The 26,519-nt window shown below is 44.2% G+C and overlaps 1 protein-coding gene and 1 long non-coding RNA gene across 3 annotated transcripts; one reads left to right on the forward strand and one right to left on the reverse strand.

Annotated features, from left to right (window-relative positions):
- Window positions 1–3,122: 3,122 nt before the first annotated feature.
- LOC138947457 (uncharacterized) lies at window positions 3,123–25,916 on the reverse strand. Of its 2 annotated transcripts, none has more exons than XM_070318936.1 (11): window positions 25,764–25,916; window positions 19,600–19,832; window positions 17,070–17,258; window positions 16,577–16,873; window positions 14,334–14,594; window positions 12,428–12,616; window positions 11,962–12,123; window positions 9,553–9,762; window positions 6,515–6,775; window positions 4,651–4,923; window positions 3,123–4,128 (listed from the first exon to the last, which is right to left on the reverse strand). In XM_070318936.1, exons 1-11 carry the CDS (start codon window positions 25,798–25,800, stop codon window positions 3,286–3,288), a joined length of 2,955 nt encoding a protein of 984 aa, XP_070175037.1. In that variant the 5' UTR covers window positions 25,801–25,916; the 3' UTR covers window positions 3,123–3,285. The 2 variants fall into 2 exon arrangements, with proteins under 2 accessions (XP_070175037.1, XP_070175035.1); XM_070318934.1 differs by lacking the exon at window positions 25,764–25,916 and adding an exon at window positions 21,306–21,775.
- On the forward strand, window positions 12,982–13,745 carry LOC138947458 (uncharacterized). The gene is made up of 2 exons (XR_011449667.1): window positions 12,982–13,137; window positions 13,321–13,745. It is a non-coding gene; the product is annotated as an uncharacterized lncRNA (long non-coding RNA).
- Window positions 25,917–26,519: the final 603 nt, after the last annotated feature.

Below are 26,519 nucleotides of genomic sequence, written 5' to 3' on the forward strand. Positions count from 1 at the left end.
CTAGGAAGGACGTCCATGGGGAGTCCTGAATCCTCCAGTAGGATGGACGGGCAGAACTTTTTTTTTTTTTTTTTTCTTTCTTTTTTTTGTGCCTCAGTTGCATGCAGTCCGCTTCAAGCTGAAAAATAAATGAAAAGAATGAAACCCTAATTTTTTTTATTTTTTTTTTCCTTTTTATATTTAGTCAAGTTTTGACTAAATATTTTAACATCGAGGGGGAATCGAAACGAGGGTCGTGGTGTATGTGCGTGTGTCTGTGTGTCTGTGTGTCTGTGTGTGTGTGTAGAGCGATTCAGACTAAACTACTGGACCGATCTTTATGAAATTTGACATGAGAGTTCCTGGGTATGAAATCCCCGAACGTTTTTTTCATTTTTTTGATAAATGTCTTTGATGACGTCATATCCGGCTTTTCGTGAAAGTTGAGGCGGCACTGTCACGCCCTCATTTTTCAACCAAATTGGTTCAAATTTTGGTCAAGTAATCTTCGACGAAGCCCGGACTTCGGTATTGCATTTCAGCTTGGTGGCTTAAAAATTAATTAATGACTTTGGTCATTAAAAATCGGAAAATTGTAAAAAAAAAATAAAAATTTATAAAACGATCCAAATTTACGTTTATCTTATTTTCCATCATTTGCTGATTCCAAAAACATATAAATATGTTATATTCGGATTAAAAACAAGCTCTGAAAATTAAATATATAAAAATTATTATCAAAATTAAATTGTCCAAATCAATTTAAAAACACTTTCATCTTATTCCTTGTCGGTTCCTGATTCCAAAAACATATAGATATGATATGTTTGGATTAAAAACACGCTCAGAAAGTTAAAACAAAGAGAGGTACAGAAAAGCGTGCTATCCTTCTTAGCGCAACTACTACCCCGCTCTTCTTGTCAATTTCACTGCCTTTGCCATGAGCGGTGGACTGACGATGCTACGAGTATACGAATTGCGTTCAGTTTCATTCTGTGAGTTCGACAGCTACTTGACTAAATATTGTATTTTCGCCTTACGCGACTTGTTTCTTCTTTCTTTCTTTCTCTCTACAGCTGAGCGTCCTTCTTCATTGGCGTTTTATAAATTTATCAATTGTGTGTGGTTTTCTACAATGGACAAAATCTTGCATCTTTAATGTTGGTTATTGTCTTACATATATGTCTGTGTTTGGGTTGACTTAGGTGTTGTTTGTGGCGGTGTCATAATGGAGTTAACATAGTAACAATCACAATAAGTAAGAGGAAAAGCAAATTGTAAGCGTGCTAAAGTTTTCTTAGTAACAGTTCTTTTTTCATACAAGTAAGGACGGGCAGAACTTGACTGGGCCCCACCCATCCCCTAAATATTTCGCGTGTTGACTCGAAGCGCCACACCCCGGCAAATCGCTTCAACAGGAGGGCTAAACCACGCGAGGGGGTGGTGTCTTCACTGCACCACTGAGCGTATGAGCTGCAACAGCAGCTACCGGTCAGGACGGAAGGGTTCCTAAAGGGACTCAACGGCCTAGTGTACGCGACTGAGGGCGATCGACCCACACCATATTCTGCGGATCCCGGCTGTCGGCCAAGAGCTTGAAGAGGAGACGGGCGCCGTCAAGCTGCAATACGCCCACTGAAAGGACATGAAGATGAAGAGGAAGTAGACAATACAGTCATATAATCCTGTTTGTAAGACTAACCAATGAACCGAGGATGGCCCCACATCCCACACACTTGACGCCATAAGGAGTGTAATAAATGTCTGATTAAAAAAGAAAAGCCCAGTCAAGGCTTTCAAGCAAAAAAATACCAAAAACAGTATGTGCTTTTACATACACGGATGTGCGAATGTTAGGATCTGCACTGTTTAAAGAAGTATAGCGAGAGAGATGGCAAGCATGCAATCAGCACATTGAGTAACTTGGCAATCAAAAGAAACGATTGCCAATAAAAACTCCTCATATATCACAAACACACAATAAGCTCATCGTATCACAGATTCGTTGTAGGTTGCATTCAAGTATACACAGTTGGGAATGATAAAAACAAATTAATGAGAACATGTGAAAACAGAAATAAAGCACAAACATTGCCCAAGCCGAAGCGTAACCGGCTCGGCCAACAAAGTTTGAGTGACGAAAACATTTTAACGAACCAAATGCAATGACAATGTATCAAACAGAAACTTCAAAACTGAGAAGAAGAAAACCGATTTGAGACATGCATATATATTATATATTGCCACAGCAAAGTATTAAAATAGTAAGCAGAGGAACTTCTTTGCACAAAAAGAAATTAGAGCAATTATATGAGAAACAACCGGTCTTGCGACGTCATTATATATCTATACGTCTTAGAGTTAAAGTACATAATATATAATGCTTGTCGTTGAGTATCAGCATGCTCATCTATTCAAAAGCCAAACAGTGTTCATCTAAAATATAATTTGCTTGGACATCGAGCCCTTAGGCCACGCCTATAACAACCTGCTCATACACCTTTCTTTCTTTCTTTATTTGGTGTTTAACGTCGTTTTTAACCGTTTAAGGTTATATCGCGACGGGGAAAGGGGGGGGGAGATGGGATAGAGCCACTTGTTAATTGTTTCTTGTTCACAAAAGCACTAATCAAAAAGTTGCTCCAGGGGCTTGCAACGTAGTACAATATATGACCTTACTGGGAGAATGCAAGTTTCCAGTACAAAGGACTTAACATTTCTTACATACTGCTTGACTAAAATCTTTACAAACATTGACTTTATTCTATATGCTCATACACCGCCAAAATCATTGTCATGGTGACGAACAGAGACAGCGAGTCCATCAGGTCAGAGACTGTAGAGAAGATCTATCTTGCTCAAACGGCCTTTTCTCTTCTGAATTACATATTTTCCTGAACTTGTTGAAAATCTTTCTCTTAAACCTTCCTTGGACTTATAAAGCTTTTCGAATTGGGAAAATTAACGGTCTTTCAGTTTTCTCGAACTTTAAAACCACGATGATTGAGCCTGGACAGGGTGTGGGTCCGACAGTGGCCGGGAGAGAAGGCAAAGGGCCCGGGAGGGGGTGGGGGAGGATGGAAGGGGGTTTGGGGGTGCGGGGTGTCGGTGGTGGAGTGTTTGGTAGGGAGGGGGGGGGGAGGGGCGACATGTTAGGAGCGGAGGGCAAGTAACGATGCCACAGGTGAGGGTATCGAATGAAAAAGGGTGGGGGTGGGTGGTGGTGTGTTAGTCAGAGAGAGTGGAGAGAAGATATCAGGGACAGAGTGCAAGTTAAAACGCTCACTCAATGAGGTTATCATTCAATCAGACATCATAGTCGTCCTTCCTGTTTTCCGGGGCGAGGCGCGAGCGTCTGTTCCAGTGTACGCTGGGAGGTCTGGAGGAGGCACCGAGTTTCGTCTCGTCGACGTTGTAGAAGATGAGGTCCTCCTTGCTGATGTCGATCACCAGGTCGATCCTCGGCGGCTTCTTTGTTTTGCCATTCTTGCTCTTCTTCCCCTTCCCTGTCCACTTGCCAGAGGGCGTCGTGATCACACCGTTTGGCTGCAGAGGCGACGGCGGCGAAGGCGATATCATTTTTTGAAAATCCGGATTGTCGCCTAAGGGCATGGGCGTCTGTTTGGACTTCTTCCTCGTCCTTGACTGTTCCTCTCCCTTCGCCGCAGGCCTGGGTGAAGGAGGCGGCCGTGCAGTGTGTTGCCGCTGCTGTTGCAGATTGTCCGCCTGAGGCTCCATGGTGGCGTTGTTGAACTGCTGGTACTGCTGAATGTCGTCTGGGACAGCGTCGTCCTCCGTGTCCATCGCCATCATGTAGTTAGCGTAACCCTGGCCTGGCTTGTTTATCTGAGATGGCTGAAGTCCCTTATGACCGTCTAACTCACCACGGGACAGCTGCGGGGAGCTGGGTCTGGGACGAGGGGGTGTCGGTGTGTATGACCCGGTTTCCTCCTTCTCGCCTTCTTTCTGTTCCGGTTCCTCCTCCTCGGTGGTCTCGTGGAAAGGTTTCAAGGTCGGGTCGTAGAGCCCGTCGAAGTCCTTGGGCAGGATGATCGTGTCCACCTGCATGTCCTCCACCACCCAGCTCTGCTCGAACGACTCCACCTTGTCGTCCATCTGCGTCTGAAAGCGCAGCGTGCTAGTGTCCACCTGCATCAAGATTATACATCGGATTAAGTCTTACACAATAACTGCTAAATAGGGAAATAGATTGCAGTTTTATGCAAGCTATTTCTGGTGTTTTTTGTATTAAAGTACAGTACGACTATGACCATGATGAGGTGGATGAGATTTGCTGATGATAATGACGATGACCACGACCACGACGGTTGATTGATTGATTGATTGATTGATTGATTGATTGATCGTGTTAGGTCCAACCAGCCACAGAAGGCCTGCCCAAACACCTTGACTTATTTCTTTCTCTGTTAGTGTCATGATGACGACGATGATAAGTTAAGTACGATGACAGAGACAATGATGATGTTGTTGACAAAAATGACATCAAGGACAAATTCAGCTTCAAAAATACAACAGCAAAATGTACCCTTCCCTCACCCCGGACTTTGCCAAGTTCAGCTTTGAAAATACAATAGCAAAATGTACCCTTCCCTCCCCCCCGGACCCCCCCCCCCCCCCCCCGACTCCGTCTCAAACCACATCGATCCTTACCTTACTGACAGTGCCCGGGTTGAGGAAGAAGTACCTCAGAATGAGAGGTATGGCTCCGGTCAGCAGCGTGGCGAAGAACGTGCTGGTGGGAGAAAGGTAGTACATGTCAGCATAGGCCAGCACCACCAGCAAGACGAACAGCAGGAAGACCACCGTGCGACCGAAGCGACCGGCTGCTTTGAGGTAGGCCTCGTCCAGGCGACCGGGGCTGCCCGGGCACCGGATGGTGGTCGTGTGGGTAAGGAACTTCTTGGGGATGTAGGGAATGTCCTCCTGGCAAGACACAATTTGAAACAAAAGTTTGTTGTTCATGTTTTATGTTTTATGTTTTTACCTATGTTTTATGTGTGTTGTCCTTTTGTCCAATTGTTGTTATAATCGTTTTACAGGCAGGCAGGCTGTGCCGAAGAAAATTTTCCATTTTTATGTAACATTTTAATGGACAATAAAGTGTTGTTATTATTACTGTTATTGTTATGTTCAGTATCGCAGGTGCCAAAAGATTGGTTCCGTGGTGGGACTCTTAAGGGAAAGTCGCCAATCCCGGAACAGTCGACAAACTTGGAACACAATATACGATCAACGGGGAACGATGCATGAACATGTCTAGTGACACTCCTTGATATTATTGCAGCAAGAAAAACAAGTCGCGTAAGGCGAAATTACTACTGCTTCATGTGTGGCACCAACTCCCCTGAGGATATGTTATAGTGCCAGAAGTGCACACAGTAATCACACGATGACTGCGCTGACAGTAGAAGACAAAGGACATCGGTTCTTTGCCTATTTTTTCCTTTTTTTTAAGGTTTTGTTTCTCAGTCCTTTTAAGACCTAGCCCTTATTTATCTTTTTGTTTTAAATTGTTATCCGATTTGTTATTTCCTTGGTAAAAATCAAAATATGATGTTGAAAAAAGACATTTAAATAAAATGGCTTAATCAAAATGTTATGACGTATTTATTTATCTTGTGTGTGTGGCAATGTGTGCTTGTTTGTGTGTGAATGAGAGTGTGTGGGTGTATTATGTGTGTTTGAGAGACACAGACAGAGCTGGAAAGAGAGTCAGGGCGTGTTTGTATGTGTTCCGAGTTTGACAACACAGTGTTCCACTTTACACACCCATGCGTCCAACCTGGAACAAATGCAAACATTTTTATTATGATCAGTCTGATGAGTTGCGTGACTTTTATTTTATTTTATGTGGTTCGTTTGTTTACTGATAGAGTCTAGTATGTGACAATATAAAGAACGCTTTGCAATATCCATTTTGTTGTCTGGTACGGCTGTTTCTCCTTAACTGTTCCAGGTTTAGCGACTTTCCCCTACTTTCTCTTGTTTGAGAGAGAGGGATAAAGAAAGAAAGACAGACAGACAGACAGACAGACAGAGACAGAAACAGGGAGAGGGGCTATATTCTTCGGTGACATCATTCTTTATGGTACAGGAAAAGGACAACGTCTCCGGACATATTTCTTGTTGTTTTCTAATCACCGTGGCCTTCTCTGTCTGTCTGTCTGTCTGTTTGTCTGTCTGTCTCTCTCTATCTGTCTCTCTCTCTTTCTGTATCTCTATCTCTCTCTCTCTCTCTCTCTCTCTCTCTCTCTCTCTCTCTCTCTCTCTCTTTCTCTCTCTCTCTTCCTCTCTCTCTGTATCTCCCGCTCTCTCTCCCTCTCTCTTCTTCTCTCTCTCTCTCTCTCTTTCCCCCCTCTCTCTCTGTCTCTCTCTCTGTCTCTCTGTCTCTCTGTCTGTCTCTCTGTCTCTCTCTCTGTCTCTCTCTCTCTCTCTCTCTCTCTCTCTCTCTCTCTCTCTCTCTCTCTCTCTCTCTCTCTCTCCCTCTCAACATTTCATAAAATGTCACACTCGCCTTATCCAAAAACATTATCAGACTCCTGGTCCTCATCCGGACAGCCCCGTTCTTGAAGAAGAAGAGCTTCTTGCGCTTGTAACTTTCTTCCTCCTTGCCCTCGCGTCCCTTGGGATCCAAGGCGGTGATGGGTACGATCTTGAAGATCTTGTTCTCTTGATCGTGCCAGTCCTTGTCCGCTTCTCGCTTGATGTCCTCACTCTCTATGTTCAGCACGTGACGCAACACCACGTTGTGATGGGAGGCGTATGTGTTGTTCACCTGTGTGGTAGGAGAGAATGATAGTTTAACTGACACTTTCCTGACCTTACACTAATCGCCATAAAACTTTAAATTTAGCGACCGAAAGCTTGAAACACCTTGAAGACATTCGAACACTAATCGCCATAAAAAAAACTAAACACATACATTTAGCTGTAGAACTTTGTGATGCGGCCAGTTATAGTAAAACCAAGTACAGGGTGGTCCAAAAAAATGTAGACAGTTTTGCGTGCCTGTCATTTCTGCTACAGGGCTCCCACCTATTTTTTTTCACCTGGAATGTCTCACACAAGCATGAAAGTTTAGTAAGGCACAGTTTTTTCTTCTTTGCAACATCATTTCTGGGCGTAGTTCAATAGTTCATCACATTCTCAATCCAAGCACCTCGTCTCTGGATTACGGCTGCGACACGGACATTGAAGTTGTTGATAACTCTGTCCAAGGTCTCGAGTGGAATCCTCCTGATTTCACGAAGAATGTTCTCCTTTAGCGCTTGTATTGTCTGTGGATTGTTGTGGTAAACCCTTTCCTTCAAGTACCCCCAGAGGAAGAAATCTGGAGGAGAAAGATCTGGGGACGAGGTGCTTGGATTGAGAATGTGATGAACTATTGAACTACGCCCAGAAATGATGTTGCAAAGAAGAAAAAAACTGTGCCTTACTAAACTTTCATGCTTGTGTGAGACATTCCAGGTGAAAAAGAATAGGTGGGAGCCCTGTAGCAGAAATGACAGGCACGCAAAACTGTCTACATTTTTTTGGACCACCCTGTATATTGCCAGAAAGGTAATTTATTTCCCTACCGTTTGAAACAAAGAGTTTCATTTTTCATCAATTAGTTTTTATCCAGTGTACCGGACACCTGTCTTCTTCAAAATGGCAAAACAACACTGCTATATAGGCACAACAGCTGAACTAAATCAATTTGTGTGGGTAGAAAATGAGTTGTTCTTCAATTTGCGATCAAAAACGGGGTCACTCTTGCTTATTTTGATTTTTTGTGTATTTTAGTGTCTGCAAATTTACTTTTGCGAATTTGATTTTGGGGGGTGTCCTAGGTCTCCGGTACACTGCATAAAAACTAATTGATGAAAAATGATGAAAAATGAAACTTTATTTCAAACGGTAGGGGGATGAATTACCTTTCTGGCAATATACTTGGTTTTACTATAACTGGCCGCATCACAAAGTTCTACAGCTAAATGTATGTGTTTAGTTTTTTATGGCGATTAGTGTAGAATGTCTTCAAGGTGTTTCGAGCTTTCGGTCGCTAAATTTAAAGTTACATGTATGGAAGAACACCACGTTGAGCTGGGTTGAAGAGGCTGACTGGCAGTTTAGGTACCGTCTGAGATAGACCGTAAAAACTGAAGAACAATAGTTTCAATCTGTGAATAACATAGAACATTAATGCCATGAACATGTCTTACCTTTGACCATGAAGGCTGTTGGCTTGCAGCAAGTGCTCAAATGAAATGGTGCTTGTAACGACTGAACACTCTTGGACGGATTTTGGATACTATATACCTTCCGTCAAGGAACCGGCAGTTGGCAGAACGCCCTTGGTTTCTGCTTGACCACCCCATTGTTGTCCCGCAAGTCACATGCACCACTCTGCGTACCGGCACGGTTGGCCTAGTGGTAAGGCGTCCGCCCCGTGAGCGGGAGGTCGTGGGTTCGAACTCCGGCCGGGTCATACCTAAGACTTTAAAATTGGCAATCTAGTGGCTGATCCGCCTGGCGTCTGGCATTATGGGGTTAGTGCTAGGACTGGTTGGTCCGGTGTCAGAATAATGTGACTGGGTGAGACATGAAGCCTGTGCTGCGACTTCTGTCTTGTGTGTGGCGCACGTTATATGTCAAAGCTGCACCGCCCTGATATGGCCCTTCGTGGTCGGCTGGGCGTTAAGCAAACAAACAAACAAACAAACCACTCTGCGTGAGTCTCTAATGTGACCGACCAGCAGAGCAATGGCACGCAGGAACAAACCGACACATACGTCATCAGTGATCCGAATACCCCTTTCCCCCTCCTTCACTCTAAACTGAAGTATTCAACTTTTGAACACCCTTTCTGTAACCAATTTGGAACACAGTTAAATAAGTGTGATATAGGTCTCTTAGAAGAAGCAAAAGGTAGCACATGGTAAAAACTAGATGAGGCCTACCAATATGCTACATTTTGCTATTTGAAAGAGTTTTGTACTATATGTCGAACTGTGTTACCAGATGAAGCCTACCAATATGCAACCTTTTGCTATTATACAGCGTTTTGTACTACGTCAAACTGTGTTGAGGCCTACCAATGTGCTACCTTTTGCTATTATACAGCGTTTTGTACTACGTCGAACTGTGTTGAGGCCTACCAATGTGCTACCTTTTGCTATTATACAGAGTTTTGTACTACGTCGAACTGTGTTGAGGCCTACCAATGTGCTACCTTTTGCTATTATACAGCGTTTTGTACTACGTCGAACTGTGTTGAGGCCTACCAATGTGCTACCTTTTGCTATTATACAGCGTTTTGCACTACGTCGAACTGTGTTGAGGCCTACCAATGTGCTACCTTTTGCTATTATACAGCGTTTTGTACTACGTCGAACTGTGTTGAGGCCTACCAATGTGCTACCTTTTGCTATTATACAGAGTTTTGTACTACGTCAAACTGTGTTCATAACTTGTTACAGAAAGGGTGTTCAAAATTGGAACACTTCAAATTGGAATGTTCTCGCTTCTCCAGCACACCCTTATAAAATGTAGCTCTTTGAACACACATACAACTTTGAAAGAATCCCTGACGTAGACAGCGAGGAGGATGATGATGGGGAGGAACTTCATGACGAAGGACAGGTCCACCACGGCCTGCACGAGCAGGATGACCACCACGTGCACCACGAAGTTCACGCTCAAGGTCAGCACGGCGAACACGTCGATCAAGGTCACCACGAACAGCACGCTCTCCCCCAGCCCCAGCGCTGTCATCTCAGCCTGCACATCAACACACAGAAGCAAAAATGTGTTTGATCATTTGACTAAACATCCGATACTACAGGTATTCGAAACATGCCATCATAGCCACGAACAGCACGCTCTCCAGAAATCCCAGTGCGGTCATTTCGGCCTGTACGTCAACAAACAGAGGCAAGAATGTTTCAATAATAATAATAATACGAGAATTTATATCGCGCACATATCTCACCACAAGGCGACTCAAGGCGCACAGTACGAAATATGAGAGAGCCCTGAAATGCAGCCGTTCGGCGCACAAGGGACAGCACTCTAAATTTCGGGGGAAGCATGCTGGGTATTTTCGTGTTTCTATAACCCACCGAACTCTGACATGGATTACAGGATCTTTTCCGTGCGCACTTGGTCTTGTGCTTGCGTGTACACACGAAGGGGGTTAAGTCTCTATATATAGCAGGTCTGCACATAAGTTGACCTGGGAGATCGGAAAAATCTCCACTTTTAACCCACCAGGCGGCAGAGACAGGGATTCGAACACACGACCTTCCGATTAGTAGGCCGACGTCTTACCACCACGCCACACCTTCAACTGACTAACCGACATTACAGGAAATCGAAATATGCAAAGATTTCCACGAACACTGCGCTCTTCAGCAGCCCCATTAGTGCCATTTGAACATGAACGTGTGTACACGCAAGCACAAGACCAAATGCGCACGGAAAAGATCCTGTAATCCATGTCAGAGTTCGGTGGGTTATAGAAACATGAAAATACGCAGCAATCCTTGACCTTTTGTCCCCCTAGACGTTTTGCTGTTGACCTTTTTTTCATCCTCGACCTTTTGTCGCACTCGACATTTTGACCCTCGACTAAATGTCCTCGACCTTTTGTGCCTCGACCTTTTGGGTCTTCGGCCTTTTGGTTCTCAGCCATTAAAGACAGTTAGACTAGAAGGCCTTAAAGGCACAGTAAGCCTCCCGTAAACCATCACAGAGCTCCCCGAGCGTCTACATAGAGTACAAGCATACTCACCGAACGGGAACATCCTGGCTGCTTTCTGTCGGGCGTGAGAAATTTTCAAAGAATTTATTTTCGTGGACTTGGCCTCAACAGCAATGGCGCCTCGTTTTGGTGCTGGACGGCTGTTATGAATACCGGAATTCACGCCCGGACAGTAAGCCTCCCGTAAACCATCACATATACTGTCAGGCAAACACCCTTCCATTTGAACGCTCACCAAACGGGAACATCCTAGGTGCCCTACGTAAAGAGCGAGCAATTTTTAAAGAATTAATTTTGCAGATTGTCTCGAACACTTTTTGGACCCATCCTGAACTCAGGTCAAACATGAGTTACTTCCCTTCGGGTCTCATTCTATCGATGTAAACTGGCGATAGCCGTGAATCGATGATTATCAAAATGTTTTTGGACCGTGGTGCGTTTTTGCGCTAGACCTAACTTTTAAAATCTAAATAATAAATTGACAGCTTGTTACACAAACATTCTTTAATCATAAAAGAATTCTTTTTTCATCAAGACAAGATCAGTACAATTCGAAGTTGTGAAAGTTTGAAAAAAGAAAAGCCCGGAAGCAGGGTCACGCAAGGGTCGTAGCAGACGACGGTTTATCAGTGCATATCGCCGTTCCTCTCAACAGTCAAAAGCCATCGCTAGAGTTCTTGTGAACCACAGCCGTTTGTTTCGTGCATAAAAACGTGCTATTGTAAATAAGCTCACATCGAGTCGCATTCAAATGACTAACTGACGACTACATTGTGAAGAAGGGAAACTGGATCACACGGGTTCACGAAGGCTCAGGGGTAAGATAAACCACGCAAAAATAAATTCTTTGAAAATTGTTCGCTCTTTACGTAGGGCACCTAGGATGTTCCCGTTTGGTGAGCGTTCAAATGGAAGGGTGTTTGTACTGTGTGTAAAAGCCTGACAGTATCTGTGATGGTTTACGGGAGGCTTACTGTCCGGGCGTGATTTCCGGGATATTCATCACAGCCGTCCAGCTCCAAAACGAGGCGCCATTGGTGTAAGGGCCAAGTCCACGAAAATAAATTCTTTGAAAATTTCTCACGCTCGACAGAAAGCAGCCAGGATGTTCCCGTTCGGTGAGCGTTTAAATGGAAGTATGCTTGTACTGTATGTAGACGCTCGGGGAGCTCTGTGATGGTTTACGGGAGGCTTACTGTGCCTTTAATAGATGTTACCTTTGTTTTACTGCGCCTGTTTTTAGTCTTGCCGCAGACCAAGCTGCCGACGTGAACCAGAAGCTTGGGGACTGGTGACGTCACGATGAGGTAGACGATCAGTATGACGGGCAGCAGTACCAGCAGTATGATTCCTGCAGGGATGGCCAATATTCCGAACCGCTGCACACAAACAAATAGACGCTCAGCAAATAAAGATGTAGAAACATGTCGCATATGCATCCAGACAGATATAAGATCGAAAAGACTGCCCGACACCCAGAAACAGCCTCAAGACAGACACAGGCAGACAAACACACACACGCACACAGTCGCAGACGGAGAGAGAGAGAGAGAGAGAGAGAGAGGGGGGGAGAGGAGGGGAGATAGATAAGGAGTCAGAGAGAGAGAGAGAGAGAGAGAGACAGAGAGACAGACAAACTAACAGAGAAACAGATACCCCGAGAGAGAAAAAAACAACTCTTACTTTGACGGGCCAGAATATTTTCCTGACGATGCTCTGAGAGTGGCTGACCCTGTCCTGCAGCCTGGTTTTGCGTCGTGTGACCTGCAGGAGCTGTGTGTATGCCGTGGCCAGGTTGTGGTCATGGCAACCGTCTATCACCACCAAGATCAGGTGCAGCAGGTATAGGCTGGACAGCAAAGCCACTATCACCTGCACAAAATACCATGGAGGAGAGACTGCAGTTTCAGAATCGATGGTTCACACTGACGTCGTACACACCCATAGCATCGTGACCGAACAGGCGACCAGTCGCTACTTGTTCTATGCGAACTGTGTTTTACGGCGCTGTGACGAATGGAATTCGTGTATCGACTCCCTCTCTCATATTAATCGAGACTTCACTAGTTGCGTACACAAAACGAGGTTAAATGACCGAGACTACGTCATGACGACACTGTATACATATGACGTCAACGCTCGCGCCATTAGTCCAAAACTAGTGCAGCGTACAAGGCAAGAATTTGTTTATCTTCATGGAAAGAAATTTAAACGAAGAGAACAAAAGGAAACATATATTCAGTTGAGGTTGCTAGGATGCAATGCTCTGACCGTTTCATTGACTCCAAGATGGCAGCAATCAACGAAGCCACGTAGATTGCACCAGCATATGTTTCACCTTCCGTGGACGGATTTCCACATTTTTGCGATCTCCAAAGGTCCACTAACCGCAGGTAAAACACGCTAATACATTTTAACATTATTGATTCACAGGAAAACACAGGTATTGTTCATTTTTCCATGTGTTTGTGTCAGTCTGTGAACTCTTGTTTCTGTGTTGTTTTAGAGAAACAAATTGAATGATATCGATGGAAATCATACTTGATAATAACAGATATTGCACGTATGTGTTGCAGAAGGTGCAAGTGTACAGGGGTGTACAATGCTTGTGTAAATGATGTCGTGTGAACACTGTGGGAAGGGCAACGTCAGCGGTAACCACGGAAGGAACCACCAACGTACTCAAGTGTCACCCAGATCGAGTTTATCATGATGAGTAGACTACTTTATATTTTGTGAACATTAACTTCATGTCTTCATTTGTGTAAACCGAAATACATTTGCAACGAGAAGAAGAAGTACGTTCCGCGCTTCGATATCAAACGTCTACGCAACAAGAAGAAGAAAGACAATGTTGTTACGTGTGTGTGAAATCACACCAGCGAAATCATAATCTATAAAACTTTCATTTGAAGATTCTAAGAGAAAGGGATTGATGTCTGCAAGAATGATCATGTGCATGTTTTTGAAAGTACAGAATTATTAAATTTCTTATTACTTCTTTGCACTTGTCTCTGTTAAACACTGATCAGCCCTAGAACGAGAAGCAGACGTCACAGGCGCCTGTATTTAGTCTGCCTGTGTCTGTCTTGAGGCTGTATCAGGGTGTCGGGCAGTCTTTTCGATCTTATATTTGTTTGGATGCATATGCGACATGTTTTTACATCTTTATTTGACCCCCCCCCCCCCCCCCCCCCCCCCCCCCCCCGACACATTTAACTGTTGTTTACATTTAAAAATGTACCGATTCGCCGAAAAGCCTTCCCTTACTCCTCCAATAAAAGACAGAGCCAGAACAGACAACACACAAAGTGACCAATTTTTACGCGTATCCCAACCCGCCCACCTTGCCAAAGACAGAGCCAGGGTAGACGTTGTAGCGCAGATGCAGGTCCCTCTCCCTGTAGATGCCGGTACAAGTTGTAACAAAGTGACCGATTTTCCCGCAACACACCCTATCACACACATATCCCCTCCCGCCCACCATGCCAAAGGCAGATCGAGGATAGACGTTGTAACAAACTGACATGATCCATTTTTCAAGCGACACACACTATCATACACATATTATATATCCCCTCCCATCCACCTTGCCAAAGACAGAGCCAGGGTAAAAGTTGTAGCTCTGATGCAGGTCCCTCTCCCTGTAGATGCCAGCCAACTCCTGGTACTCCAGGTCCTCGGCAGCCATGGCGTAGAGGATGGGCAGGGCGGGGAGAGCCAGCACGAGCAGCACGAGGATTGTGCGCATGGCACGCAGTAGCACGTGCCAGGCAGGACAGAAGTGGCAGCACAGTTGACCGCACACTGGGGTGTTGCAGCAGTCCTCTAGCGGATCCGCGTGTCGCACCTGTCAAGAAGAACTCAAGACTCAAGACTCAAGATTTTATTGTCCTTATGGGCAGAATATACCTGCGCAGTTTCAGCGGCACAGACGACGCACTGCCTATTATTTATGCCGCGATAGGGATTATGACGAGTACTTGGCCTGTTTTCCTTTCATGCAACGTGTAGCGGGCTGGGATAATCTGCAGTGCGTCGTCGGTCCTGCTGAAGTTACATATATGTGAGCGGAGCCCCTTATCAAAAAGGAGGCAATTGAATAGGTGCTGCACAGTTTTTGTGTTTCTGGATTTGTGTTTCTTCAAATATAGGGTATATGCCTGCTCTATGAATTGATAACATGCAATCTCCAGAATGAGCCCAGAGAGGCTGAAGGAATGACTTGATTTCCCAGCATTCATGTCAAAGGTTGAACTCGTACATTACATTTACAACGTATTCTGACCTGGACTTTAAACAAGCTGCTGACGAACTAAAGGCACACAGAGAGGGGGGAGAGAGAGAGAGAGAGAGAGAGAGAGAGAGAGAGAGAGAGAGAGAGAGAGAGAGAGAGAGAGAGAGAGAGAGAGAGAGAGAGAGAGAGAGAGAAGTAATTGTAAAAGGAAAAAAGAATGTCCAGTAAAAAACCAATGTCCATTTTGCGTGTAACTGAAAAAAGATATTGTATAACAAATTCCAAACAAGCACGCAGACGGAAGAGAAAGAAAGTTATCAAGAAAGAGAGAGAGTGCGAGTGAAAGGGTTATAAGTTACAGTAGGCGACATCACAATAAAAATAAAAACCCTCCCGAATAGTACCCGCTGGTGGGACCCCCCCAAAAACGTCTGATCTCCTTTTTTTAATTTTTTTTATTTATTTATTTATTTATTTTTTTTTTTTTAAAGGCACACTCCTTCCCGCAAAAACAGCTCTGATCACTTTCTCCGAACTGGCCAGGCTTTGACACGGGATAAGAACCTCCGTCCACTCGGACCAAACATCATGACTGCTCGATGTGCACACTGAGCAATTTTTTTTTTATGAATTCATTCAGTAGATTGACACTGGTGGCTTTCAAGACATCTACTCAACAAAAAGTTCTTATTCTCCACAGAAAGCATCTAGGCTGTTTGTTTGTTTGTTTGTTTGTTTGCTTAACGCCCAGCCGACCACGAAGGGTGATATCAGGGCGGTGCTGCTTTGACATTTAACGTGCGCCACACACAAGACAGAAGTCGCAGCACAGGCTTCATGTCTCACCCAGTCACATTATTCTGACACCGGACCAACCAGTCCTAGCACTAACCCCAGAATGCCAGACGCCAGGCGGAGCAGCCACTAGATTGCCAATTTTAAAGTCTTAGGTATGACCCGGCCGGGGTTCGAACCCACGACCTCCCGATCACGGGGCGGACGCCTTACCACTAGGCCACCGTGTTGCGGTATCCAGGCTGTTGATTGTGGCTATGTGTCCAAGAGGAGGGATGCTCTTTTATTAGGTAAAGCCTGGACAGGTCTGAGGATGGTCAGCCGAATCGACTTCACATTACAGCAATGCCTTTAATAATCGTAGAATACCTCATAATCTGAGCATGCGCACTGACCTTACTTCTTCTTCTTCTTCTTCTTCTTCGTTCATGGGCTTAGACTCCCACGTTCACTCATGTTTTCAGCACGAGTGGATTTTTACGTGTATGACCGTTTTTACCCCGCCATTCAGGCAGCATACGCCGATTTCGGGGGAGGCATGCTGGGTATTTTCGTGTTTCTATAACCCACCGAACTCTGACATGGATTACATGATCTTTTCCGTGCGCACTTGGTCTTGTGCTTGCGTGTACACACGAAGGGGGTAAGTCACCAGTAGGTTCACACATAAGTTGACCTGGGAGATCGGAAAAATCTCCACTCTTAACCCACCAGGCGGCAGCGACCGGGATTCGAACTCACGACCTCCCGATGAGGAGGCCGACGTCTTACCACTACGCCACTGCGCCCGTCGCACTGACCTTACACCTGACCAGAGAGTCAAAGATACTCCGGAACGCGCCGACCGGGGAGGAGGTCTCCGACAGCAGCCGGTCCATCCCACACTCGAAGGTCATGCGTTTGACCTTGACCCTGTAAATGACATCTGGCTGCAGCTTGCTGATCTCGGCCCTAAACTTCAGCATCTTGCGCCAGTGGGCCGAAGAAAGAACGGTGGCCTTGGAAGAGTCTTTATACTTCTCTGGCGTGGTGGTGATCATCATGTTGAAGCTTTTATTGTCTGGCGGGTAGTAGTAGAACGAGTACACGCGGTAACCCTGGTAACAGAGGTAAACGGACAGAAAGAGTGGCAATTAAACTAGTCTTGCAATAGAATAATAAATGAACTCCGGAAATAAACTAGGCATGCAGAAAGAAGGACAGATTTGACTGACTAACACACAGGTAGACAGATACTTAAACAGATGCACTTGTTAAGAATAAACACACACACACACACATATTCTTATTTACCTTGGGTATCATCTTGGGGAAGTATAGGAACAGCAGCACAGACACAATGACGATGAAGGAGCGCAGCACCCATACCCAGTAGTCGTCACCAATCTCGGAGCAGAACTCGTTCCCGGCGTCATTTCGCGAGCAGCAATAGTAGACCAGTCTGCCCCAGCCATTTTCACTCCCAACGTGCATGGTACATACCTATAATAGCAAGATCTAGATCAGCACTTTTTAGGACGTGTACGGGAACGTGTACGGGTAACGTCATCAAATCTAGTTTTTACGTCACGCGTTTGCCAAGATCTGCAGTCTTGGTGGGAGCAAAACAACGTATGCATATGGAACATTGCACACAAAAAGTGAGTCACGGGTGACGCAATATCTACACGTACACGTACAGGTCTTTGCTACACGTTCGACCATCTAGAACACTGCATTATCAAGGACACAACGTTCTGCTCTGATTTCTCATGGACACCAGAAGAACTTTCTATTTTCTCCCAGACTCGTGTTTCTCAGTAGGCTAACTACTAATGTATCGATTGGAGATTGGATTTCCCTTCTTTGAGTCATGTGACGTCAGAGGCCTACAAAACTTTATGTATCGATTGGAGATTGGATTTCCCTTCTTTGAGTCATGTGACGTCAGAGGCCGACAAAACTTTATAATTTGGCTTTTCAGGTTGACCGAAACTTCAAAGGAACTAAAAAAAAAAAAACGTCATGTGTTTGATTGCATGTGTGTGTGCTGTTCAATGTCAAAACAACAACAAAGTGAGTACATGACGTGTGTTTTGTAGTTCCTTTGAAGTTTCGGTCAACCTGAAACGCCCAAATATGAAGCTTATGTATTTGACTGCATGTGGATTGCATGCATGTGTTTGTGTGCTCGTTCAATCGTCAAAACAACAACAAAGTCATAAGTACCTGAAAGGAATTCGATCGATACATAAATGTTATTTGCGTGTTTGACCAAAATATGACATTTTACACAGATCTCGACAGTCATTGTTCACCTCGACCGCTAGCGCGGTCTCGGAGAACAATGACTGTCTCGATCTGTGTAAAATGTCATATTTTGGTCAAACACGCAAATAACGTATAATAATTGGGCGTTTCAGGTTGACCGAAACTTTAAAGGAACTACAAAACACACGTCATGTGTTTGATTGCATGTGTGTGTGCTGTTCAATGTCAAAACAACAACAAAGTCAGTACATGACGTGTGTTTTGTAGTTCCTTTGAAGTTTCGGTCAACCTGAAACGCCCAAATATGAAGCTTATGTGTTTGATTGCATGTGTGTGTGCCCGGGCTCGTTCAATCGTCAAAACAACAACAAAGTCATAGTACCTGAAAGGAATTCGATCGATACATAAATGTTATTTGCGTTTTTGACCAAAATATGACATTTTACACAGATCGAGACAGTCATTGTTCTCCGAGACCGCGATGACTGTCGAGATCTGTGTAAAATGTCATATTTTGGTCAAACACGCAAATAACGTATATTGTTAAAATATGACACACAAAAGGGTTAGAGAAATACACAAAGTAGGTGAGGCTAATTATGTCTGAGACCGAGAAAGACAAGTAGATTGTTGAAGATTTTATCGTATGTCTTAAGTTCCCTGATCTCAGAGAAAAGGGTTCTCATTTTTCTGTCCACCTTTCCCATCTAAAATACGCGTTTTTGGTTACGTTCCCTGACTACACAAAACATCGGAAAGGCCATGCCACAACAACGTCCCGGTCTTATACCCCAATTCCACACATCCGTTCTAGGTCCCGTTCCCGTAGGCGTAGCGACCAATGAACGGCACGGGAATGGGAGGGATCGGGAGGGGACCTTAATGGAACGCCAATGGACGTTAACAGAACTCCTTTGAACGGGGCTGGGCCGCTATTGCGCGGGTCCGCTATTGCGCGGGGCCGCTATTGCTCGGGTCTAACCCTAACCCTAACCCCCGCAATAGCAGACTCGCGCAATAGCGGACCCGCGCAATAGCGGGCCGACCCCCTTTGAACAGTAGGAACGGTTGGGACGTGTTCGGGCTGCATGTTTAAAATGTTAGCCATTCCCCGCCCGTGTCCAAATGAACGGTAATGGAACCTTAACACATAGGCAACGGAACTCATGGATCGTTAAATGGAACTTAACGCAATGGTAACGCAACGCTAGCGCTCTCACACACGGAGTTGTCATACCCGCATTCCGCACATCCGTTCTAGCTTCCGTTCCCAGCCGTCCTGATGACGGCAGCTAGTACGGTCAGACGCCGCTCAAAGATGCCAAAAACGGCCGTTTGCGCAGCGTCTCATTGTTGTGGCAGCCGTCCTCAGGACGGTGAGGACGGCTGGGAACGGAAGCTAGAACGGTTGTGTGGAATGGGGGTATTAGCTGTGTTACGATGGTAGGCTATGTTACTGTTCTTAACATATTTTGATTAACTCACAATATGGGACACTCATCTTCAACAGTAACACACATTTGGTGAACTGCTCTTCAAAACTAACATAATAAAAGCCTTATGCTTGAAGTACCCGGATGTCGGCGTCATCAAACTTGGCGTTGCTTCTCTCCGTCGCGTTGCCCAGATCGTAGTAGAGGAACTGCCGCATTCTCCGCTCCAGTTCCAAGGACGACAACCCGTTCAGACAACCGCTGACGTTGAGTCTCAGCTCAAGGTCTACCGTACGCGTCCCAATACCCAGGTAAGGCTTCAGGAGACCGTAGTAGTAATGGAACAGCAGTAACAGTCTCTCTGAATTTGTGCCTGTTGGGACGAGATTGAACAGTAATAACAATACAATAACAATAACAATAACAGCACTTTATTGTCCATTCAAATATTACATAAAAACGGAAAATTTTCTTCAGCACACCCTGCCTACCTGTGAACGATTATAACAACAGGACTTTCTTTCTTTATTTGGTGTTTAACGTCGTTTTCAACCACAAAGGTTATATCGCGACGGGGAAAGGGGGGAGATGTGATAGAGCCACTTGTCAATTGTTTCTTGTTCACAAAAGCACTAATCAAAAATTTGCTCCAGGGGCTTGCAACGTAGTACAATGTATTACCTCACTGGGAGAATGCAAGTTTCCAGTACAAAGGACTTAACATTTCTTACATACTGCTTGACTAAAATCTTTACAAACATTGACTATATTCTATACAAGAAACACTTAACAAGGGTAAAAGGAGAAACAGAATCCGTTAGTCGCCTCTTACGACATGCTGGGGAGCATCGGGTAAATTCTTTCCCCTATAACCCGCGGGGGAGATTGTATAGGACAACACACATAAAACATAAAACATAGGTTCACGTAATGGTGTTTTGTGGTGGTGGTGGTGGTGGTGATGACGGAGAGAGAGAAAGGAGAAGAAAAAGAAGCGTTGAGGAGAGGGGGAGGGGGGGGGGTGGAAGGGGGTAATGTGGAGGGACGTGATGGGAAAGATGGACCAGCATCCTGCTTCTTCTTCTCGTTTGCAGCCTGTGACTTCCACGCAACAATTCTAGTCAACAACACTAAGAATGAGTAAATGGACAATCATAAATAAATCAATTAATAGATAACATTGATAAATCAATAAACGGATGAATACATTGCGCCATTGGCGCATAACATCTCAAAATGTCCCATGGGAATTGCCTTCAGTGCGTCAAAGGGCGCACTGAGATTACGTACCACTGCGCCACACCATGCACACTTTTCACGGGAGTACAATGTTCGGAATGAGCTATAGGCAAAAACGCGCGCCAGGCATAACCCTGGATATGGACACATTTAACCACAAATAACACCCGTTAAAGAAACAGTCATCAAGTAACTAAACAATCAGTCAACTAATTTGTAACTAAATTATATCACACGTCGAACATTAGCCTGGAATCAGTCGGCATTGCTTACCCGGACCCCTAGATCTCATGACGCGAAGAGAACTACAAAGAAGATCTGGATCCCTAGATCTCATGACGCGAAGAGAACTACAAAGAAGATCTGGACCCCTAGATCTCATGACGCGAAGAGAACTACAAAGAAGATCTGGACCCCTAGATCTCATGACGCGAAGAGAACTACAAAGAAGATCTGGACCCCTAGATCTCATGACGCGAAGAGAACTACAAAGAAGATCTGGACCCCTAGATCTCATGACGCGAAGAGAACTACAAAGAAGATCAGATAGATGATTAGTATAATATGAGGACCTTGACTGAACTACATAAAAGTGACATCAACAGACCTTTAGCACGGAACCATCGCCAGGGCTGGAACCAGTACTGACCACCAACATCTTTCCAGAACTCTCTGGAATATCCTTGCACGTGGATCTCGTATTCCACCAGGCGCACGTTGTCCTGCGATATGTAGTTCCGCACAGTCAGTCGAGTGTCGTCGTTCACGTTCTCAAAGTCACAGGCATCGGTAGTGGGAGATACTGCGGTTAGAATGAACAGTAGCAGAGAAAAGGCAAGCCAGGGAGATGGTGGGGACTTGGCTTGCGTTTTCTGCCACATTTTTCCTGTCACTGCTTTCTACTCACTGTTGCTAACTTCGGTTCAAACTTGTGTCTGGTGTATCGATTTTAGCTCTCGATCGAAGGTGTGATTTTTTGGATTTTTTTCTGTCACTGCTTACCACTGTTGCTAACTTCGGTTCAAACTTGTGTCTGGAGTATCGGTTTTTAGCTCTCGAAGGTGGGAATTTTTTTTTCCTGTCACTGCTTTCTACTCACTGTCGCTAACTTCGGTTCAAACTTGTGTCTGGTGTATCGATTTTAGCTCTCGAAGGTGTGATTTTTTGGATTTTTTTTTCTGTCACTGCTTACCACTGTTGCTAACTTCGGTTCAAACTGTCTGGTGTATCGGTTTTTAAGCTCTCGAAGGTGTGACAGGGGTTGGTCGGGGATGGGGTTGGTGTCGAGAAGAAGTGGAATAAGCCTTCCTTTTCCGTTTGGTCGTTTTCTGGCAGTAACACAACGAATAGTTTGATTAAGACATAAAACAATAGGATCCGCGCCACACGTCCACGCTGAAAATTGATCGTCTCGGAGACAACGGCTGACAGAAGATGGTGTTTGCTTGCTGACAATGAATGCTCAAGCCTTCATGCGATGCCGCTGTTCATGTAAGCACGGTAAGGGGCTCCGCTCACCTATGTAACATCAGCATGACAGACAATGCACAGCAGATGATACCAGCCCGCTACACGTTGCGTGAAAGGAAAACAGGCCAAGTTCTCGTCATAATCCCCAACGCAGCATAAATAATATGCAGTGCGTCGTCTGTGCCGCTGACTCTGCGCAGGTGTATTCTGCCCTTAAAGTGCAAAGTGTGTTTCCTGCATTCACACACTGAATGGCCGCTCTCTGGCAACCAGCAGTAAAACAGTCAACATTGTATGCTATAAACTGTAGCGGTCGCAGCAATAAACTGCAGTGCTGTATACTATAGCCTGCAGCGAGACAATCAGTCTGCACACGTGTAGGTTGTAGCATGTGAGCAGTTGAATTGGTTTCTCTTCTTGGACAGAGACAATGACAACAAAAATGCCGCTAAAATGCCGTTTAACTAAAGTGATGTGCTGTGAATGTTTACGACAGCAATTAAGTAGGTGTTTTCACGATTTAATGACAGACTTCTTTCCATCTTTCTTTCTTTCTTTGTTTTCATGTAGCAGTAGACATGTAGAAGTCAACATTTTCCATGAAGAGTCAAGTGAGCAAGTAAACACTTTCCCCATGTAATCACAGATTCTTTTCTCTCTTGATTCGTTTCTTTCTTGTTCTTTTTTTTCTTCTTTAAATCCGCCTTTTTCTCTCTTGTCTTTTATTGAATGTTAAGCCTTTAGATCGCTTCGAGGTCTCCTTTCTTGTCTGCTTTATGTTGCCTTTTGTGGTTTTTGTTTTTTTTCCCTGATGAAGCTTTCATAAGCGAAAATTCGTATCGTCTTGTGCTGTTGTTGTATCGGTGAGTACACAAATCCTGTGTTTTTACACTTTGTTCACCTCACCACAGTCACTTCGTTGTTTAGATTTCTTTTCTTTTCAATATTTCGGTTGCGAAACATACCTTCATATTTCACAAAAACGTCACACATGTGTCCCTTTTTCCTCAAAACGCAGGCCTGCACAATGTAAACGCTTTAAATCGTGAAAACAAGAAGAACAAGAAGAAGAACAAGAAGAAGAACAACAAGAACAAGAACAACAACAACAACAACAACAACAACAACAACAACAACAACAACAACGACGCGTGTCAACTCAAGACGATCGAGTCCCAGACCACATTACATTTCCACGCACAGCCGAGTGATTGCTTCCACCGATCACTCTTCGATGTCTTTCACTTATCTCCTTTTTTTTTATTACAGCCTTATCGACTACGAGGACTGTAGAAAAGGATTTAGTACAATGAATGCAGAGACGACTTTTCATTGCCACATGCCTAACCCACAAACGATCACCAAGGGAGACAAACAAATCCTTTTTCTCTCCCCTTGCAAAGGATTGCAGATAAGAATAGCCAGGTGTCGTAATGATACTCAGTAGTTTAAATTTTAACCCTTAGGCTGGTTGTCGCGCTACTTTACGTATACTGTCACCTGGTTGTCACGACATATGTCGTGCTACTCGCTCAGTCTGTTTGGTCAGTTCCGACTACCTACCATGGATGTGAAAACCTATATGGCCGTTTTGCTTTAATTTTCTTTCTGTTAATTCACCAGTGGCTATGTAACATATACAAGTTTAAAGTCGATCAACAACCCTCCAAAGCCGTCTTTCGCAAGAAGTGGGAGGTCTGATAGATCAAATGTTATGTTTCGTTTGCGTTATGAATGTGCGTTTTGAAGGGTGGTTAGTAAATATGTCTCACTGAAATAAGTTGTCATGGACGCTCTCGTTTCTAAGATTCAACAAAAATGTTTGACGGTATCAATCAATCAATCAATATGAAGCTTATATAGCGCGTATTCCGTGGGTACAGTTCTAAGCGCTTGTCAAAGAGTTGTCAACACAGGACTAACAAAGAAACTAACATCTTCAGACGGACACGAACCCTATCACACACTAGCAAACCCTGGTAAACATACAACAAACAACTGTTTAACAACAATGTACACATCAATAGCTAGGTCCAAACAAAATAATATTAAGCACAAAAAAATCCCTCTCACAGAGCACAGCACAAGAATGTCTTTTGGGGCACAACACATCACGTCGAGCATGAAAGTCGCAGCCAGCTACGGGAAGAACTGAGTCTTCAACCTACACTTGAACGCGTCAAGAGAGGGGCTCTGGCGAAGCTCAAGCGGCAGGGAGTTCCAGACGGAGGGGCCCGCGGAGGGAAATGCACGCTGACCAGCAGATGCGAGTTTCGAGCGAGGGATGTGGAGGCGGAGAGGGTCAGCAGCAGAACGAAGGGGACGGTTGGAGGGCTGGGTGTACAGGTCCAGGGAGGATTGACGGTATGCATTGCACTCCACTAGAAAGCTTTGAAAAATCATGTTACTACATCATATATATGTTACAGTAAATTTTCAAAACCAGGAAATTTGCGAAATCCCTGAAAATGTCAGGAAATTTCCTGTTTCACTCAGGGATTTCACAAATTTTCTTAAAAATTCTAGGAAATTTGCGAATTTCCTGATTTCAAGGGACAGGAAATTCGCAAATTTACTGAAACACATTTGAAGGGAAACAAGTGCTTTGTTGGTTGCTTGTGAACCATGTAATGATTCTGGTTTCCTTATATTAATGCAAATGTAACCGTGTGCCCCTCTTCTCTCAAAACTCAAACAATCAAAACAAGCTGACACAGGTTAAATTAATAGGTTCTTTAATTTCCAAATGATGATGTTGGGAAATGTGTGGGAAACGGGGGTTTACATTCAATAAAAAAAACTTTAAAATATTCTACTCTCTAAAACTCCACTCTAAGACTAAAACAGACCAAAACAATACTTTAAATCCCCACTCTAAAACTACACTCTAGATCCCCACTCAAGAACTATACTCCAAAACTATACTCTAGATCCTCACTCTAAAACTATACTCCAGACCTATACTCCAGAACTATACTCTAAATCCTCACTCTAAAACTATACTCCAAACCTATACTCCAAAACTATACTCTAAATCTTCACTCTTAAACTATACTCCAGACCTATACTCTAAAAAGAACAAAAGACCCAATGAAACTCTAATCTAAAAAAACAAAGTCTATAAAAAAAACAAACTAAAGAAACCAATCTAGAAAACCAATCTAACGAACCCCGTCGCACATTCCGCCCACTCTGTAAAACACAGAATGCACGCCGCCAGCATATATGGACAAAAGCAATTTCAAATACCCAAAGCTAAACTCTCTTACAACAAAAAAACACATCATTCCTTTTTCAACAACACAATACACTTTTCTCGAACATTCAAAACAATCAGTTCACAATACAGCCTTCTTTAACATTCAAAATAAATCCTCCCCAAGCATGCCACAAGGGGTCAACCCGCTATTGCCGCGGCCCGTTATTGCCGCAACCCGCTATTGCCGCAACCCGTTACGGTTAGGGTTAGGGTTAGGGCTAGGGTTAGGGTAAGGGTTAGGGTTAGGATTGCGGCAATAACGGGCCGCGGCAACAACGGGCCGCGGCAATAGCGAGTTGTAACCTGCCACAACATACTCTATTTACCACTGCTTACCCAATTGAACAAAAAAAGGAAAATATATGAACAACATATCCGCAAGGCAATGTTCATATTCCGGTCTCCATCTCAACGTGTAATGAACACAGCACACCACACGGCGCTGTGAAAATCAGCCCCCCAGACAAACACACGTCCGTTCCTCAGAAAGACTTGTCGAACATGCAAGGGCACGCCAGGGAAAATCTCGCGTTATAAGTCACAATAGCCACACCCAGGAAGGGGTGTCAAATTACAATCCACGCATAATACACACACCAGTCTCTAAAAACAGAACAGCAATTTTACCTATGCAAATCTAACAAGTCGCGTAAGGCGAAATTACTACATTTAGTCAAGCTGTGGAACTCACAGAATGAAACTGAACGCAATGCAACGCAGCAAGACCGTATACTCGTAGCATCGTCAGTCCACCGCTCATTGCAAAGGCAGTGAAATTGACAAGAAGAGCGGGGTAGTAGTTGCGCTGAGAAGGACAGCACGCTTTTCTGTACCTCTCTTCGTTTTAACTTTCTGAGCGTGTTTTTAATCCAAACATATCATATCTATATGTTTTTGGAATCAGGAACCGACAAGGAATAAGATGAAAGTGTTTTTAAATTAATTTCGAAAATTTAATTTTGATCATAATTTTTATATTTTTAATTTTCAGAGCTTGTTTTTAATCCAAATATAACATATTTATATGTTTTTGGAATCAGAAAATGATGGAGAATAAGATGAACGTAAATTTGGATCGTTTTATAAAAAAAT

Source organism: Littorina saxatilis, linkage group LG14, assembly GCF_037325665.1.
Source record: "Littorina saxatilis isolate snail1 linkage group LG14, US_GU_Lsax_2.0, whole genome shotgun sequence".
In the NCBI taxonomy this organism is placed as follows: Eukaryota; Metazoa; Mollusca; class Gastropoda; order Littorinimorpha; family Littorinidae; genus Littorina; species Littorina saxatilis.